Raw genomic sequence first — 20,562 nt, 5'->3', positions numbered from 1 at the left:
TCAATACATACAAGTCTTCACATTTGATTAATTTATCTATGGTGAGTGTTGGAGACAGAAATGTATGATATAGAACAGATGTTACACTTCACGCCCATCATAAAGTTGTACCATCTAAACTCTTAATTTCTACCTGCAACGTCCTGGACAAAAGCTATACAACCATAAAGATACATAAATGGTTTTATTTAATAATGTGTATACAACAACTCACTTCTCCAGCCTCTGCAGGTTGAAGGCCAGCGTCTTGTTGAGCTCCTCGATGATGCGGCTGGGGGCATGGCCTTGCATGGAGCCATACTGCAGATGGAGCTGGTGGCCTTGGTTGTGTGCGTGTCCGTGGTTATGGTGCTTCCCGCCCCCCTGGAGCCCCTGGTGGAGGTTGGCTAGGGATGTGAGATGCGAGGGCAGCAGAGGGCCATGGTGGGGGGGATGGCCTTGGAGGTGGCCATGTGGAGGGGGGAACTTCGGCTGGGAGAAGGTGCCGAGGGGAGAGGGTGAGGAGCAAGAGTTGTCCATTCCCCCTTGAGGCACACAGATCATCAATTTCTTGGGAGGTAGAGGAGGAGATAGCTTGCCTCCCTGGCCTGGCATACAAGGCAGCTTCATCTGCTGACAAGAGTCTGGACAGAGAGACAGATGAGTAGAGAAAGACAGAAACAGGTAAACATCCATGTTTGATCAGTGCTTTGACATGTTCATTCTTCCACCATGTCTTTTTTTAAATTTTACCCCCTTTTTTCTCCCCAATTTCATGGTATCCAATCGGTACAGTCTTGTCTCATCGCTGCAACTCCTGTACGGACTCGGGAGAGGCGAAGGTCGAGAGCCATGCGTCCTCCAAAACACAACCCAACCAAGCCTCACTGCTTCTTGACACAATGCACATCCAACCCGGATGGATGCCAGCCGCACCAATGTGTCGGAGGAAATACTGTAAACCTGGCAACCTGTTCAGCGTGCACTGCGCCCACTAGCCACAGGAGTCGCTAGTGCGCAACGAGACACTAGCGACCTGCCGGCCAAACCCTCCCTAACCCGGACAATTGTGCGCCGCCACATGGGCCTCCCGGTCACGGACAGCTGCGACAGAGCCTGGGCTCGAACCCAGTCTCTGGTGGCACACCTAGCACTGTGATGCAGTGCCTTAGACCACTGCGCCACCCTGGAGGCCCCTTCCACCATGTCTTAACTGGTAAGTGGTGAGTATAAGTAGGACTACAGATTAGTGTGTCCTGACCAGGGAAAGCGCAGGGCTCTAAGAACAATCACCAAGCCATATTGTAAGAGACAGGAAAAAGTTGGATAGAGCAGATCAACATGACAGTATACAGTAGAATGCCCAGGTTTGATTGAGCAGGGAGAATTAGATTAGGCTATTGCCACTTCTAGCACAGACAGGCAGACAACAGCTGACCTGGCTACACTGGGACTTAATGATACTAATCTCTCCATCTGCACAGACAGTGTGTGCGCGCATGTCTACTGACAATAGGTTTATGATTATTCAACTACATAACTGACTGAACAAACTTTCACTGTGTGTGTGTGTGTGTCTCAGAGCTCTGTACTGTAAAGCCATTTGCCAGTTCAGTCAATCGTCTATCTTGGTATTCAGTGCCAAACATGATTACATTGCATGTAAAAACGCTTGTCCCAATGTCCCAGTTGTTGACAGGTCTGGGCCTTAGGTGTACACCTGTGTTTGTCCTTCCTCACTCTCAGGGGAGACAACTACAGGAAGAGCCTGACTGACACCATCCAATCCACTTTCCCTTTGTTGAAGGAGATCAGCAAATCTCTTTGTGGGTTTCACATGTCTTTGGCACATTAACAGTGCCTTTGTATTAGTCTAACAAGGGGCATCAGTGGCAGGATCACTGTAGTTGTTGGTGTGTGTGCTTACCTGTGCTGTGGTTGGGGATCCTGTTGAAAGGTTTGGGGGGCAGCGCAGGGGGCTGTTTGTGGTACATGGGGGTCTTGGCGACATTGTCCTGAACGTTGTTGGGGAAACCAACAGATTTCTTGGAAGGCAGGACCATGGACGACTTCATACTAGAGGGCTCACGAGTGCAGACTCCACCCTCCATCGAGGATCGAAACTCCACGGTTGCTGGAGAAAGACACACCAATTATAAATATAATGTACAGACAACTGGAAATGAACGGTCTACAAAGGTGAAGAGAACTAATGTGCTGCATCATGCAAGTGAACATGAATGATATATGATAGTGACACACAGAGTACATTAAACTTTAGGAGTGCCTTCCTAATATTGAGTTGCACCCATCCTTTGCCGTCAGAACAACCTTAATTTGTAAGGGGGAAGGACTCTACAAGGCGTCGAAAGTGTTCCACAGGGATGCTGACCCATGTCGACTCTAAAGCTTCCCACAGACTCTGAACAGCATGGCGCCGACAGAGATGGTCGTTCTTAGGAAACTATGCATTATTTCGTTTTTTTTTATTGTATTATTTCTTACATTGGTTACCCCAGGAAATCTTATCACATACAGCTGAGAAAAACTATTGGATATAAGAGCAACGTCAATTTACAAACATTACAACTAGGAAAACGTCTTTCCCGAAGCAGATCCTCTGTTCAGACTAGAGGTCGACCGATTAATCGGAATGGCTGATTAATTAGGGCCGATTTCAAGTTTTCATAACAATAGGAAATCGGTATTTTTGGGCGCCGATTTGCCAATTTTTTAAAATACCTTTATTTAACTAGGCAAGTCAGTTAAGACAATGACGGCCTAGGAGCGGTGGGTTAACTGCCTTGTTCAGGTGCAGATCAACAGATTTTCACCTTGTCAGCTCGGGGGATCCAATCTTGCAACCTTACAGTTACCTAGTCCAACGCAATAACGACCTGCCTCTCTCTCGTTGCACTCCACAAGGAGACTGCCTGTTACGCGAATGCAGTAAGCCAAGGTAAGTTGCTAGCTAGCATTAAACTTACCTTATAAAAAACAATCAATCATAATCACTAGTTAACTACACATGGTTGATGATATTACTAGATATTATCTAGAGTGTCCTGCGTTGCATATAATCTGACTGAGCATACAAGTATCTAAGTACCTGACTGAGCGGTGGTAGGCAGAAGCAGACGCGTAAACATTCATTCAAATAGCACTTTCGTGCGTTTTGCCAGCAGCTCTTCGTTGTCCATCAAGCATTGCGCTGTTTATGACTTCAAGCCTATCAACTCCCAAGATGAGGCTGATGTAACCGAAGTGAAATGGCTGGCTAGTTAGCACGCGCTAATAGCGTTTCAAACGTCACTTGCTCTGAGCCTTCTAGTAGTTGTTCCCCTTGCTCTGCATGGGTAATGCTGCTTCGATGGTGGCTGTTGTCGTTGTGTTGCTGGTTCAAGCCCAGGGAGGAGCGAGGAGAGGGACGGAAGCGATACTGTTACACTGGTAATACTAAAATGCCTATAAGAACATCCAATAGTCAAATGTTAATGAAATACAAATGGTATAGAGGGAAATAGTCCTATAATTCCTATAATAACTACAACCTAAAACTTCGTACCTTGGAATATCAAAGACTCATGTTAAAAGGAACCACCAGCTTTCATATGTTCTCATGTTCTGAGCAAGGAACTTAAACGTTAGCTTTCTTACATGGCACATATTGCACTTTTTCTTTCTTCTCCAACACTTTGTTTTTGCATTATTTAAACCAAATTCAACATGTTTCATTATTTATTTGAGGCTAAATTGATTTTATTGATGTATTATATTAAGTTAAAATAAGTGTTCATTCAGTATTGTTGTAATTGTCATTATCACAAATACATAAAATGTTTAAAAAATATAATAATTAAAAAACATTTTTTTTTTTTTTTTTTTTTTTTTATTAAAAAATAAAAATAAAAAAAAAAAAAAAAAAAAAAAATCGGCCGATTAATCGGTATCGGCTTTTTTGGTCCTCCAATAAATCGGTATCGGCGTTGAAAAATCATAATCGGTCGACCTTTAGTTCAGACCACCACCCAGGAATATGGAGTTAATTCCAGTAGGCGATTCAAAACAATGACACCGCAGAAGGGGCAGACGAAACGGCCACCTGGCCAAATTCAAGCTAGGGTTGCCTTCCAAAGAGACAGAGATTGTAACATTCTGTTTCATGGAAACATGACCCTCTCGGCATATGTCAGAATCGGTTTAGCCACCGGGCTTCTCTATGCGTTGCACATACAGAGATAAACACCTCTCTGGGAAAAGGAAGGGCAGGGGTGTATGCTTTACGATTAACAACTCATGGTGTAATCATAACATACAGGAACTCAAGTCCTTCTGTTCACCCGATCTAGAATTCCTTACAATCAAGTGCCGGCCATTTTACCTACCAAGAGAATTCTCATCAATTAGTCACAGCTGTGTACATTCCCCCTCAAGCAGACACCAAGACGGCCATCAAGGAACTTCACTGGACTATATGCAAACCATACATCCTGAAGCTGTATTTATTGTAGATGGGGATTTTAACAAAGCAAATTTGAGAACAAGTCTAACTAAATTCTTCCAGCATGTTGATTGTGCTACAAAGCATGGGCAGGCCAGCTGGCTGGTGTGTTTACAGGTATATTCAAATCGCTCCCTATCCCAGTCTGTTGTCCCTACATGCCTCAAGATGGCTATCATTGTTCCTGTACCCAAGGCAAAGAACTGAACTAAATGACTTCCGCCGCACTCACTTCTGTCATCATGAAGTGCTTTGAGAGACTAGACAAGGATCAGGTCACTTCCACATTACCAGCCACCCTAGACCCACTTCAGTTTGCATACCACCCCAACAGGTCCACAGAAGACACAATCGCCATCACACTGTTCATTGACTACAGCTCAGCATTCAACACCATAGTACCCTCCAAGCTCATCATCAAGCTGGAGACCCTGGGTCTCAACCCCCCCTGTGCAAGTGGGTCCTGGACTTCCTGACGGGCCGCACCCCAGGTGGTAAAGGTAGGAAATAACATCTCTACTTCGCTGACCATTAACAATTGGGCCTCACAAGGGTGCATGCTCAGCCCCCTCCTGTACTCCCTGTTCACCCACGACTATGTGGCCATGCACGCCTCCAACTCAAATCATCAAGTTCGCAGACGACACAACAGTAGTGGGCTTGATTTCCAACAATGACGAGACAGCTTATAGGGAGGAGGTGAGGGCACTCGGAGTGTGGTGTTAGGAAACGTCAACAAAACAGAGGGAGCACCCCCCCCCCCCCCGGTCCACATTGAAGGGACAGCAGTGGAGAAGGTGGAAAGTTTGAAGTTCCTCTGTGTACACATCACATACAAACTGAAATGGTCCACCCACAGTGTGGTGAAGGTGCAACAGCGCCTCTTCAACATCAGGAGGCTGAAGAAGTTTGGGTTGTCACCCAAAACCCTGACAAACTTTTACAGATGCACAATCGAGAGCATCCTGTCAGGCTGGATCACAGCCTGGTATGGCAACTGCACCGCCCTCAACCGCAAGGCTCTCCAAAGGGTTGTGCTGTCTGCACAACGCATCACCGGGGGAAAACTACCTGCCCTCCATGACACCTACATCACCCGATGTCACAGGAAGGCGGCAAAATTATCAAGGACATCAACCACCCGAGCCTGTTCACATCGCTACCATCCAGAAGGTGAGGTCAGTACAGGTGCATCAAAGCTGGGACCAAGAGACTGAAAAACAGCTTCTATCTCAAGGCCATCAGACTGCTAAACAGCAATCATTGATTCTGAGATGCTGCTGCCTACATTGAGACCCAATCACTGGTCACTTTAATAAATGGATCACTAGTCACTTATACCATAATGCCACTTTAATGTTTACATATCATACATTACTCATACCACATGTAAACTCAGCAACAAAAAAAGAAATGTCCTCTCAGAGTCAACTGCATTTATTTTCAGCAAACTTAACATGTGTAAATATTTGTATGAACATAACAAGACTCAACAACTGAGACAAACTGAACAAGTTCCACAGACATGCGACTAACAGAAATTGAATAATGTGTCCCTGAACAAAGGGGGGTGTGTGTGGGGGGGGGGGGCTCAAAATCATTAGTAACAGTCAGTATCTGGTGTGGCCACCAGCTGCATTAAGTACTGCAGTGCATCTCCTCCTCATGGACTGCACCAGATTTACCAGTTCTTGCAGTAAGATGTTACCCCACTCTTCCAAGGCACCTGCAAGTTCCCGGACATTTCTGGGGGGAATGGTCCTAGCCCTCACCCTCCGATTCAACAGGTCCCAGACGTGCTCAATTTGATTAGGATCTTCGCTGGCCATGGCAGAATTTACATTCCTGTCTTGCAGGAAATCACACACAGAACAAGCAAGATGGCTGGTGGCATTGTCATGCTGCAGGGTCATGTCAGGATGACCCTGCAGGAAGGGCACCACATGAGGGAGGAGGATGTCTTCCATGTAACACACAGCGTTGAGATTGCCTGCAATATCAAGCTCAGTCCGATGATGCTGTGACACACCGCCCCAGACCATGACGAACCCTCCACCTCCAAATTAATCCTGCTCCAGAGTACAGGCCTCGGTGTAACGGTCATTCCTTCGACGATAAACGCGAATCCGACCATCCCCCCCGGTGAGACAAAACCATGACTCGTTAGTGAACGGCACTTTTTGCCAGTCCTATCTGGTCCAGCGACGGTGGGTTTGTGACCATAGGCGACGTTGTTGCTGGTGATGTCTGGTGAGGACCTGCCTTACAACAGGCCTACAAGCTCTCAGTCCAGCCTCTCTCAGCCTATTGCGGACAGTCTGAGCACTGATGGAGGGATTGTGCGTTCCTGGTGTAACTCAGGCAGTTGTTGCCATCCTGTACCTGTCCTGCAAGTTTGATGTTCGGATGTGCTGATCCTGTGCAGGTGTTGTTACATGTGGTCTGCCACTGCAAGGACGATCAGCTGTCCGTCTAGTCTCCCTGTAGCGCTCTCTTAAGCGTCTCAGTACGCAATTTATTGACCTGGCCACATCTGCAGTCCTCATGCCTCCTTGTAGCATGCCTAAGGCACGTTCACGCAGATGAGCAGGGACCCTGGGCATCTTTCTTTTTTAGTGTACTAAACTGTGACCTTAATTGCCTACCGTTTGTAAGATGTTAGTGTCTTAACGATCGTTTCACAGGTGCGTGTTCATTAATTGTTTATGGTTCATTGAAAAAGCATGGGAAACAGTAATTAAAACCCATTACAATGAAGATCTGTGAAGTTATTTGGATTTTCACGAAGTATCTTTGAAAGACAGGGATGGGTTATTTTTTGCGGAGTTTATACCATCTATTGCACCTTAACTTTAGATTTGTGTATATTAGGTAGTTGTTGGCGAATTGTTAAATTACTTTGATATTACTGCACTGTCGGAACTAGAAGCAGAAGCAGTTCGATATACTCGCATTAACATCTTCTAGCTATGTTTATGTGACAAATAAAATTTGATTTGTGTCAATTGGCTGGATGTCCTTTGGGTGGTGGACCATTCTTGATACACACAGGAAACTGTTGAACGTCAAAAACCCAGCAGCATTGCAGTTCTTGACACAAACTGGTACGACTGTGCTCATTCCCTATTTTTTATGACCCCTTCAGCCTCAATGGCACCCATACACAATCCATGTCTGAATTGTTCCAAGGCTTAAAAATCCTTCAGTAACCTCTCTACTACCTTTAATCTACACTGATTGAGTTGGATTTAACAGGTGACATCAATAAGGAATCATAGCTTTCACCTGGATTCACCTAGTCAGTCTCATAGCAAGATCAAGTGTTCTTAATGTTTTGTGCATTCAGTGAGAACATACAGAAATCCTCCCACACAGGTGTTTTGCGCCCAACATTTCTTGTTGTGACATACGCAACGCACCAGAGCGTCTTGTTCCCGTCGCTTCAGGTCTGACGGCTTCTATTGGACCAAATCCTCACACATCAAAAAAGTTATGAAATGGTTGCATAATGACTGCAACACCTTGGAGGTGTTACTGGGAAACCTGGTAGGGAGACAGACTGATGTATGACACATGGGACCTCATATGGGCTGTCAAACGACCACAAGTTAATTGCAGTAGTGCAACTTGTCTTGGTTGACTTAGTCTTTTCCTCGTGCACTCTGTCAGGTAAGAGGCCGTTGTTTCTAAGGACCACGAAAGCTGAGATGCAATGAGTAAGCCTAATACAGCACGAGCAAAATCAGGCTGAGAAACAATCGTTCCAATACAAGAACAAGGTTTGAGAGGGATCAGACAAACCTCTCCCTTTCCCAGGTGCTACCAATACAAAGGATGAAGGGTGATTTGGAACACTCCTACAAAAATAACCATTCCTATTGTAGAAAACAACTTATATTATCACTATCGCTGTCATTTTCATTAACCAACACTCCCATGTGAGTGCTACAGTAGGAGGGTTTGGAGACAGACAGTTGGGGTGTTACATTAAATCCAGGCACATGCAGCACCACTCCAGTGTCAGCCAGTTAAAAGCTGATTACACGCCAGCAGCCAAATCAGAGGAGAGATTAACAAATGTTTTGGGAACTGATGTGATTAAATCAATTCTGATTAATGAAATGCAATCTATTTTCCCTTTCGGACGACAGCTAATGGCAAGTCTCATAAGACCTTCATCCAGAAAACATACATCAACCATTTATGCCAGCAGCACTGGCAAGGCACCTCCTACTCTGTTCAATAACTCAAGTCATACTTCATTTCAGGTTCTTCAGTGACGAGTATAAAAACTACTTGCAACTATTCCCCACAATCAGAACAAATCATTTTCAGCATAAAAGAAAGTGGATTTTCCCAAAAAGAGTTAAGTAGTGATATAAACTAACAAACAAACAAACAAACAACTTATCCAGGATGAGACTGGATTGGTAAAATGGAAAAAGATAAACAAGCTACTCCAGTGACAGCAGATGTATTATTAATTAAATGGCCGGATTATTTGCTTTGAACCCCCTTTATTTTTTGTTGCACTGACTCTTGCAGTGACTCTGCACACTCACTGGTCAAAGGAATTGTCCAAAAAGCTCAGAGACAGGATTGTGTAGAGGCACAGATCTGGGGAAGGGTACCAAAACATTTCTGCAGCATTGAAGGTCCCCAAGTACACAGTGGCCTCCATCATTCTTAAATGGAAGAAGTTTGGAACCACCCAGACTCTTCCTAGAGCTGGCCGCCCAGCAAAACTGAGCAATCGGGCGAGAAGGGCCTTGGTCAGGGAGGTGACCAAGAACCCGATGGTCACTGACAGAGCTCCAGACTTCCTCTATGGAGATGGGAGAACCTTCCAGAAGGACAACCATCTCTGCAGCGCTCCACCAATCAGGCCTTTAATGGTAGAGTGTCCAGACGGAAGCCACTCCTCAGCATAAGGCACATGACAGCACGCTTGGAGTTTGCCAAAAGGCACCGAAAGACTCTCTGACCATAAGAAAAAAAGAGTCTTTTGTCTGATGAAAAAAAGATGGAACTCTTTGGCCTGAATGCCAAGCACCATGTCTGGAGGAAACCTGGCACCATCCCTACAGTGAAGCATGGTGGCGGCAGCATCATGCTGTGGGGATGTTTTTTAGTGGCAGCTTCTAGGGAAAGATGAATGGAGCAAAGTACTGAGAGATCCTTGATGAAAACCTGCTCCAGAGCGCTCAGGACCTCAGACTGGGGTGAAGGTTTACTTTCCAAAAGGACAACGACCCTAAGCACACAGCCAAGACAATGCAAGAGTGACTTCGGGACAAGTCTCTGAATGTCCTTGAGTGGCCCAGCCAGAGCCCGGAATTGAACCCGATCGAACAGCTCTATATTTATTGTAGCCAGCAGTAAGTACCAGTAGTATAGCAATGGTTTAGGAAACTGGCTCATGTTCTGACAAGTTGTCCACAGAGAGGGAGGCAGAATGCTTACTTCACCCATCAGCTCAACTTAACAGCATCTCTTAAACCCTGATGGACTTTCTACTTCCTCAGAAGATATCCTGACCAACAGGGGGGGAGAACCTCTGTCAGATCCAAAACATGTTTAGATAAAACAAAACAGACAAAAGTTTTAGTACACCTATTCATTCAAGGGTTTCTTTATTTTTATTTTTTACATTGTAGACTATAGTGAAGACATCAAAACTATGAAATAACACAGACGGAATCATGTAACCAAGAAAAGAAAAGTGTAAAACAAATCAAAAACATATATTTTATATTTGAGATTCTTCAAATATCCACATTTTGCCTTGACAACTTTGCATACTCTCGGCCTTTTCTCAACCAGCTTCACCTGGTATGCTTTTTCAGCGGTCTTGAAGGAATTCCCACATATGCTGAGCACTTGTTGGCTGCTTTTCCTTCACACGGCGATCCGACTCATACCAAACCATCTCAAATTTGGTTGAGGTTGGGGGATTGTGAAGGCCAGGTCATCTGACGCAGCACTCCATCACTCTCCTTTGGTAAAATAGCCCTTACACAGCCTGGAGGTGTGTTGGGTCATTGTTTTGTTGAAAAACAAATGATCGTCTAAGCCCAAACCAGATGGGATGGCTTATCGCTGCAGAATGCTGTGGTAGCCATGCTGGTTAAGTGGGTCTTGAATTCTAAATAAATCAGACAGTGTCACTAGCAAAGCACCCCCACACCATTACACCTCCTCCTCCATGCTTTACGGTGGGAAATACACAGAGGTCATCCGTTCACCCACACCGGGTCTTACAAAGGCACGGCGGTTGGGAACTAAAAATCTCCAATTTGAACTCCAGACCAAAGGTCACATTCACGCAGCTCAGTTCACACACACTCAACAAAACGATGAGAGATGACCAAAACCATTATTTCTTTATAGCACATGATGAAGTGAATGAGGAAAGCATCTCACCTTTCTCAAAGATCTCTTTCAGCACACCTCTCTTGATCAGCTCTTCTCTGCTTTGCCTTACCGACATCTTCCTCTCCAACGCTGAGGGGAAACATGATTGTTAAATCATATATCAAATCAAGAGTGTGTGTGCATGAGCGTTCGTATATGGAAAAACAGGAATACCATCTTTGATATCAAACCTACAGTAAATCCTTGAACAGATTGTAATAGAGCCAAATCAGAAGATTAGGAAAACAAGGATGAGGTTTATTTTGGGATCAGCATCACCCATGTAATCAATATGTTAAATATTGAAACATTTTCCCCTGGTTATTTCTATAAATGTGTTCACTTACTTCCCAACATTGATTGGCACACTTGCGACTGAACCCTAACGCCATAAGCACTCTGGGGGCACTGATAATCATGGGTCCTATGCATCACACTACATTCCCAAGAGGTCATACATTCACCATGGGGACACGAAGGACAGGTGATTTATTTTTATTTATATTCCTTTTCACTTAGTCTAAAATATTATGAACTGGTGACCACTGCCCATCAAATTCATTAGCAATGTAAAATTAGCAGTGAAATGAAAAAATGAAGAGGCCTCTAAATAGTCAAAACAAACACCTAATCCAGTTGTAAAGCACTAGCCTTAAGCCAAGGAAGATCTTCAAAAGGCATGAAGGAGGATGTTAACCTAATTTGTGAGAATGATGAGAATAAAAAAGGCAAAAGGTAATGCAACATCACCTCCCAGAGTAATGCATTATGTATGAGCACATCGGGAAGGCATGTCCCAAAGTTAATGCTTCTATATTTAGATCTCAGCAGTTGAGGGACTTAACCATTTATCGCTGGGCTGAACAGAGGCAGTTTACCGTCATGTTAGTAATAATACATATATATTTTTAAATCTACCCCAGCAAAGGAACCAATTAAGAATGTAAAATGAGGATCAGCAAAAACACTTGAGCAGCACACTGTGCAACAATCTCCCTGCAGGCCACCGGCTCTGGAAGTGGGACTATGTGTATGTGTGCACTCAAACGCGTAGTGTGTGCAGATGTGGTGTGTGTGTGTAATAAGGAGCTACAGCTCTCTCGACAGTAGGGGCCAGGGCCAATACACCTAAAACCCAAACAGAAGGCACACATGAGAATCATTTAAAAAAGGTCAGAAACTGTTGTGAGTCTCTGCAGTCAGAGTGAACCTCCGTGTTCTAATATGTCACATCGCATAAAGTTCAACATTATGAGCTCTTCCAGGACATCCAGATGTTTTAATTCACCATCCAAATTTCAAAGACTAGCCAGAGAAGCTCGTTGGGGATGGGAGAATTGGAAATTGGGCAGTGTGCAAAAATATTATATTTTGAAGAACTGGACCGCTATACCAAAATATAATGCCATGAGCAGGATATCAACCTACATTATTAGTACAGCAGACAGGCAGAGGAATAGAAAAGCACAGATAAAAAAATTATACTCCCACCAGGGTTGTGCTCAATTCAGAATTGAGACTCAAATTCTTGAATTGAAGTAGTAAACAGGATACAGAATTGTAATTCAAATGCCTCTTTTAATCTATATTTAGGTGTAGTCTATACAAATACATACTGTACACAAAACAAACATGTCGTTACATACGTGCATTTAAAATATTGGATCTTCAGGACAAACTGGAAATGAATGATCGAGGAAAACAAAACCTGTACGTAAAGATCATAAATTATTATATTTCATTATGACCTACATTTTGTTCAATATGTGGAAAATATTACATGTCCCAGAATGCATTAGTTTAACCCTCCAATTGACCCTGAAGCCTTACAAAAGAAGCCAAACAAATTAAATGGTTGGTGGAAATATAAGTGGCTATTCTAAGCACTAAGGTTAAGAGTAAAAGAACATTGTTTCCAGAGAAAAGTTATACAAAATAATGTATCTGGAAGTGTGACCTGTCAGAGTCAATGAAACGCATGTTCTACGACTGAGTGGAATTTCTTTGAATTGCACAGAATTGAATTCTACTTCCTGTGACTGAAATTATACATCCTGTGGAGTGTGGCCAATTAAAATGTTCAACTCATGAGTTGAATGGGAGTCAATTTGAAAATTCAGAATTGAGCACAACCCTGCCTCCCACCCTATACTGGGTGTGTATTTGATAAATGGCCTCATTTGATAAAGCACCAATCACGGCAACATCATACCCCCAAAACATGCTAAACTCTAATCATTACAAATAACAGGGGAGGCTAGCATTTTTTGGGTGATAGGATCTCACTAATCATTCACAATTAAGTCATGACTATACATAATCATGGTAGCATCCACATTAATGTAGAAGTGTTCAGAAACATATTACATTCCTATTTACAATAGAAGTGACTCCAATGACAATACATTTACCATTCATTTCTATTGAGGCACAACATAATTCGAAACGATCAAAACAAACTGCAGCCGACAAGTATGTTGAGTCACAAACGTGATACAGTCCTTGCGTGTTAGAATATGTTATAAAATGCTACACTATTGACTACTCCAATACACAGTGTATTTGTCCAAATAATTATGACGCCTTCAAAATGGGGGGACAAGATATATCAAGTGCTTTAATTTCTAAAAACGGTAAAAACAGAAGGGGACATTCTGTAATGTTGCCGCAGAAAACATTTGATATCAAATCCAAAATGCTGGAGTACATAGCACACCTTTAACAGCTTTGAGGATGAGTGGAAGTGAACCCCAGAACCCCAAAGAACTTAAGTGCGTTTGTAAACAGCTAGCTAACATAGTCTAGTTGTTTTCTCATTAACAACATTTTTCATTCGACCATAGTAGTCACGGGTGGGATAGTCCATATGGCCGGGGAAGAACAGGCATTGCCTGCATGGATAGTAACGTTAGCAGCGCCATGATGTGTAGCACACGGGTAAGTTGTTTGGTTAACCATCTTATAGGTAACGTCAGCTAAATAGCTTGACCTGCTAAAAAACAACCATGTTAGCTAGCTAGTAGCTAAGCTAGCCAATGAACAGTCCCAAAGAGAGAACTGCCAATGCAATACGAAAACAATTGCAATGAAATATCAAATGTTATTTATCACTTTAGAATAATGTATCAAGTCCTGGTCTATTTTATGTTTCCTAACATCAGATACAGAGTCCTGTGAAAGTCCCAAGTCCTGGAGAGATTGAAGGGTATATCTAAAATTGGTTATATGCTGTTGGTTTACTATTACGAGTCAGTTGTAGCGCTACACAAGCAACAATGCATAGACCTAGAACATGAATGGCCAACCTTGCTTATAGAGCTCTAGCTACTCTGTGCAGGTATCAGTTCCAGGCCAGCCCTGACATTCTGCATATTATTTGTATTAGACACTTTAACTATTCAATCTTGTTAAGAGTCAGATGAATGTCTACCCACAAACCATTTACAGAAGCATCCTTTGCATGACATGAAAGTGTTGATTATTTGATTAAAGTAATAGTTTGGTCATTGAACATTCCCCGTTTTTTATCTGGTTGTCACTCATTTTGTCTGATATTACAGATTTGCAGAGGATGTCCTTGATTATTAGTGGGTGTAACAATTCCTGTATGGCTGACCTAGGATACAACCTCTGTCCACAACAGCACTTCATACTCACAAAGCAGCATCCATTATCTTGGTTGGTCTAGGATAACAGTACTTTCAGTCTCAGGGCGGCTGACATCACCACGATGGCTACTAGGGCTGTGTCTCACTTGGTCTTTCCTTGATTACTCGCATCCCAGTGCAAATGTATTGGAGGATAAGGTCCCTCCCCTCTGACCTTCTCCAATGGGTTTTTAGGAGGCGGGGAGAGGAATCGAGAGGATAAATTGAGAAAGAGCCTAGCACTCACCCCTCTGCTACACTCACTGACCTTCTCTGCTTCAACCTCAGCGGGCAGCAGCGCAGACAACCGAGTCGATCTAGCACCCACAGAATACATTGTGTATTTAACTCTGCTACATTGACGCCGGTCACAGTCAGTGGCGTAGGTGAGAGGGGTGTGACCACTGATGTCATCCCCCTGATACTTTGAGTAGTAGTCTATCATGAATGCATCTAGATTTTTAATAGCATAAGCATCTCAGCTGATTTCCTTTTGCAATTTTGCACTGATTTACTTCATTCTGCTACACTCACAGTCCTCCTCCAGTGGGCCGGGACGCAAATCCTAATCAAATGACACTTGTAGCTAGCATGCCAACCATTAGAGGGGTTAATGCTAGAAGGGGGCCAGCTTTTGTCAGAATGTACTTATTCCTAGCAGGTTTTGGAGAATTTACACAACAAGTTAGGATAGTTAATGTGGCAGGCAGGTTAAGGTTATAAAATGGGTTAGGATTAGCTGAAAGGCAAAAAAAGATCTATCAACTTGATGTAAATTGGACAAAATGTGGATCCCATCTAGAAATGAACCCTCCAGTGGTTGGCATGCTAGCTACAAGTGTAATATTTGATTAGGGCTTGCATCCTAGCCCGGTTAGTCATAAAGTGACCATTCACTGTGGTCACTCTTCAGTGTATTTTTCTCTTTCCTCCACTAGCTGTGCTCTACCCTTTTGGTGACAGTGGATGGGAGATTATTTATGACACGCATGCTAAATGCAGACATGGGATTAGTATTGACCTCGTGGGCATGTCTAATGCACTTGTACATGTGGCTTGTCATTTCTATACTGAAACAGGATTAGCAAATCCTCACACTTTACATTGGGATGTTTTCTTCATTTGAAATTATACAAATAGGAAAAGCACTCGCATCTGAGAATGTACGTGTGGAAAATAATTTGCTAATAACTAAAAAGGCTGATACTGGAAAGATCAGTGTGTAGGATTTTCATTAGACAATTGAGGCAAACTAGATTTGACTCCTACTGTACATGCCGTCATGAAATGGATTGGTGCAAGCTCTCAAACTCTAGGCGGCATATTGGCTTCTCCCTACAGTTCACGTTTCTAAATGTCAATATTCACTTGCGATACAGCTTTCGAAACATATGGCCCTTATCTTTCATCAGCAGTTTTGCAAAGAGCCAAACAGCTATGGGTATCTCCATCCGACGAAACTACTCCGAGTTACACTTACACACAGGTGTTTGGAACATGCTAGATAGCCAATAAGCACAGGTGTTATTGTCTTCCGTAAACAAATGCTCTAACATGGAAATATGGCAATGTTGGAACACTAACAAGGTGTGTATCAATTTAACATTGTATTTTGAAAATGATTTCTCAGTGATATGACAGTTAAGGTCCTTATGCTTCCATAACCATACCGCAAGTGATGCATGTTAAATGTTCAGCCCGAGCTACAGAGGACGCCGTTGTTTAATGACTTGTGTAATGTAATGGAACAGAGTCATGATCAAGGGCTAGTGAAAGCCCTACCCTTGTAATGAAGGTAGTCTTCAGGATGACATGCACAGGACAGAGACCTTATCAAATATCACCATAATGAGGGTGTGCAGAAAGGAATATAAAAGGTTCATTTCATTTCAAAATACATGTTGCTTGAAATAGTTGCAATTTGTTTGCTTCATGTTATCCTGGTGTAATTTAATATGCAGTTCAACATTAACATAAGGTGAGCGCTAGCATTTAAAAAAAATGAGTCTAGATTAACTACATGTAAACAAATCACTAGGTAGATTTCGTAACAGTACTATTGCCTCAATAGTACATGCCTCAAAAGCTAGCGGTTCATTAAAACTACAGAATGTTTCTTAAATTGAAACTAAGTAGGCAATACACCTGGGTAAAATATAGTTGCATTTGAGGAAGCAGACCAAGAGCTAGGCGAGACTGATTGGTGAGGGAGAGCGAGGTTTATAGTGGGATAATTACTGCTGCTAGCCAACGTTTGATAAACAAACAATGTGTCTGTCAGACTAGGGCTGGGCGATATGGCCAAAATATTAACACAGTATTTATAAAAATAGAAAACACGTTTTGACGGTATGTTTAAAAATAAAAGTTCTAAATTTGCTTTGAGAACTGCGTGACCCTGGGGTGGCAACACATACATGGGTGATTCTGCAACTTCAGGCACTTTGGCCTGGCAAGCTTTCAGAAATTAAAATGTATTGAAACACCATTTGACATTTTATAATTGTCTTTGATTTGTCTAGAAATAATATATCTGATAATGGCTGTGATTGTACTATTCAGGAATTGATATGTCGTTTTTCCTCAGACAGCCATAGACAAATGTCATTTCCATCACATCATTAAACATCCATTTTAGTTAAATATCATACAATTTTATAACATTTCTTATACATTTGTACATTAACTTGCGTTAAAATAATATTCAAGTGCTTTAAGGTTTTCCTAAGATGAATAATTCAACACAACTCCTGAATGTATAAACCTGCCTTTGACAGCTGAAAATATTTATCATAAAAAATATTTCCACCCAACCTTTTTGTGAGATAGCAACCATATTATTTCACTAAAACAAATCAATTTTAAATTATAAATATACTAATTTACCTAAGAATATGGGTGTGGTGGAAATGACATGTAAAAAGAAAAAAAGAATGAAAACATTTTATTGCAAACATTTTGAACAACCATTGTAGAGCGTTTAATTCATTTAAGAAAAAGTACGATTCCAAAAGGGGGCAGACCTCAAGGAAGTACGCCAGTGTTTTTGAGAGATGAACCCAGATTGCAGAGGGGTCATCCGCATAGAAGAGCTCAGTGAGCAAAGTGAAACGGTATCATTTGTGGTATGTCCAACACAGGTGTGGAGGGTCACCTGCATGTGAGAATCACCAAAGTGAACTGCCTGGATTTAACTGGTGTATTTACACAGGTAGTTCTCTGTGGCACAACTTTGGTTTTAGAAGTGGGGGGGGAGAAATAATTATTATAATTTGTATCATTCAGTCGGATAAACACTCAAACAGCCTACCCGACCGCTCGGAGGTGTCTGCATGGTCCTAAAGCACACAGTTGCCTCACATTCAAATTATGAAACTGGATGGGACAAAAATGCAATTTCAGAATGAGGAGGGGGGGGCATTCCCCCGTCCCCAGTGAAAGTTGCGCCCCTGAGTTCTCTGCAAAGTCAATATGCACAATGATCTCCTCTTTCCGCAGATTCTCTTAATTCTCTCAGTTTGGAGTATTGGTGTAGAGTGTTGTACATGTGTTTCCCCAACTTCTTTCAATTCTTTGGAGAAGTCCCCCAATAGAATATGCAGTGTGCCCCACACCTTTTCTTATACTGTCAAATGTACAGTGAACTTGTCCATGTTTTCCTCTGTTGTTCCTCATTTCTCTCTCTTCAGCTTGGTTTTTCCACTCAAACCACAATGTCTGCTCACCAGCATCAAAGTCAAGATGTTTAAGCGCTTTGGCTTGGCAAAGGGATACCTGTGTACATGCACTCTTTCTTCAGGTTCTCACAGCACAAAGACTCAATAAGGTTCTCATTGTTGCTGCAGCTGATCACTTTGTGATACTGTAGTTTATCCGCCATGAACTGAACTGGAGGTTGGCCTGGGTTTTGCAGAGGCATGTGTCCCTAACCTCAACAACCCAAAAATACGTATTTTAAAGAATTCATATTAGGACATTTTAATCTCTGAATATTCCCTCTTAAAATCCTGATAAAGGTTCTGAATTGTGCCATTCAAGAAGTGCTTCTGCTTTTTTTTCTTGTTCCCGCAAGTGTGTCCTTTTTCACCCAGTTGTTGCTCTACTGTTGACATCACGTTCATATAATCTAGTGATTTTCTCTTGCAGCTGTGCTAATTGTTACACTGCTTGTTCCTGGAGGATTAAAGACTTGTTGGCCTGTTTTCACTTGCCCTCGTTGCTTTTGCTGAAAATCCAAATTCTCTGTTTGCAGCTTTGACCAGGCCATACTTTCTCAGGATGTTGCCTCTTAAAGCATTTTTGAAGCCACTTGTTTGTCCTTGGCATTGCGCATTTTTTGCTACTTTTGCTTTAACTCTGCAATGATGGCATTTTGAAACAATAAAATCCTTCAAGTTCAGAGTTCTCTTCATTTTCTGTTTTGTCTTTGGGGAATCTGGTCTATCCATTTTCTTCATCAGTTGATACCTTTTTTTTGTATTTCTCAGTTTTACGTTAAGCTTTATCAAGTTTGACATTTGTCATGCAAAGATCTGTTTTTGAGCGACCTCTTCCAACATTTTTCCTTCCAGCAAGTATTAGAATTCTCATTCCTGTTGCAGAAGAGGAAGGGGTATCAGGGCAGGTATGATGGCCCCGTGTTCTGGCTGCAAGTCATCTGGTGACTAAGGTGTTGTTGCCTGATAGGTAGGTCTCCATTGCAACTGTTCTCTTTATATAGTCTGTCTTCTATTCCGTTGGTTACATTTCCATTTCTTGCTTCTTTGTTCTCGCTTTGTAAGCGCAGAGATATCTATCACTTTTCCCTTCTTTTTACTTCCAGTATCTTTTAATTAAAAATAAAATATATATAATATCTCTCCTTTATTTAACCAGGTAGGCTAGTTGAGAACAAGTTCTCATTTACAACTGCGACCTGGCCAAGATAAAGCATAGCAGTGTGAACAGACAACACAGAGTTACACATGGAATAAACAATAAACAAGTCAATAACACAGTAGAAAAAAAATAGTATATACATTGTGTGCAAAAGGCATGAGGAGGTAGGCGAATAATTACAATTTAGCAGATTAACTCTGGAGTGATAAATGATCAGATGGTCATGTGCAGGTAATGATGTGCAAAAGAGCAGAAAAGTAAAGAAATAAAAACAGTATGGGGATGAGGTAGGTAAATTGGGTGGGCTATTTACCGATGGACTATGTACAGATGCAGTGATCGGTTAACTGCTCAGATAGCAGATGTTTAATGTTGGTGAGGGAGATAAGTCTCCAACTTCAGCAATTTTTGCAATTCATTCCAGTCACAGGCAGCAGAGAACTGGAAGGAAAGGAAGTCAAATGAGGTGTTGGCTTTAGGGATGATCAGTGAGATACACCTGCTGGAGCGCGTGCTACGGGTGGGTGTTGCCATCGTGACCAGTGAACTGAGGTAAGGTGGAGCTTTAACTAGCATGGACTTGTAGATGACCTGGAGCCAATGGGTTTGGCGACGAATATGCAGCGAGGGCCAGCCAACTAGAGCATACAGGTCGCAGTGGTGGGTGGTTTAAGATGCTTTAGTAACAAAACGGATGGCACTGTGATAAACTGCATCCAGTTTGCTGAGTAGAGTATTGGAAGCTATTTTGTAGATGACATCGCCGAAGTCGAGGATCGGTAGGATAGTCAGTTTTACTAGGGTAAGTTTGGCGGCGTGAGTGAAGGAGGCTTTGTTGCGAAATAGAAAGCCGACTCTAGATTTGATTTTAGATTGGAGATGTTTTATACGAGTCTGGAATGAGAGTTTACAGTCTAGCCAGACACCTAGGTACTTACAGATGTCCACATATTCTAGGTCGGAACCATCCAGGGTGGTGATGCTAGTCGGGCATGCGGGTGCAGGCAGCGAACGGTTGAAAAGCATGCATTTGGTTTTTACTAGCGTTTAAGAGCCGTTGGAGGCCACAGAAGGTGTGTTGTATGGCATTGAAGCTCGTTTGGAGGTTAGATAGCACAGTGTCTAAGGAAGGGCCAGAGGTAT

The 20,562-nt window shown here is 42.6% G+C and overlaps 1 protein-coding gene across 5 annotated transcripts in view; it reads right to left on the bottom strand.

Moving 5' to 3' along the window:
* The window catches only part of LOC110530432 (phosphatase and actin regulator 1), a 181,699-nt gene that overhangs the window by 19,998 nt on the left and 141,139 nt on the right, over positions 1-20,562 (bottom strand). For all 5 annotated transcript variants that reach the window (XM_090182453.1, XM_090182451.1, XM_090182452.1 and 2 more), the window contains exons 3-5: positions 10,904-10,984; positions 1,907-2,113; positions 215-623 (exon numbers count right to left, since the gene is read on the bottom strand). In XM_090182453.1, the coding sequence (XP_090038579.1) occupies positions 215-623; positions 1,907-2,113; positions 10,904-10,984 (697 nt within the window). The remainder of the gene's footprint in view (positions 1-214; positions 624-1,906; positions 2,114-10,903; positions 10,985-20,562) is intronic.

The sequence above is a fragment of the Oncorhynchus mykiss genome, chromosome 8 (assembly GCF_057628025.1).
Source record: "Oncorhynchus mykiss isolate SJ-2025 chromosome 8, ASM5762802v1, whole genome shotgun sequence".
Lineage (NCBI taxonomy): Eukaryota > Metazoa > Chordata > Actinopteri > Salmoniformes > Salmonidae > Oncorhynchus > Oncorhynchus mykiss.
This window is presented reverse-complemented; position numbering and strand designations above follow the sequence as displayed.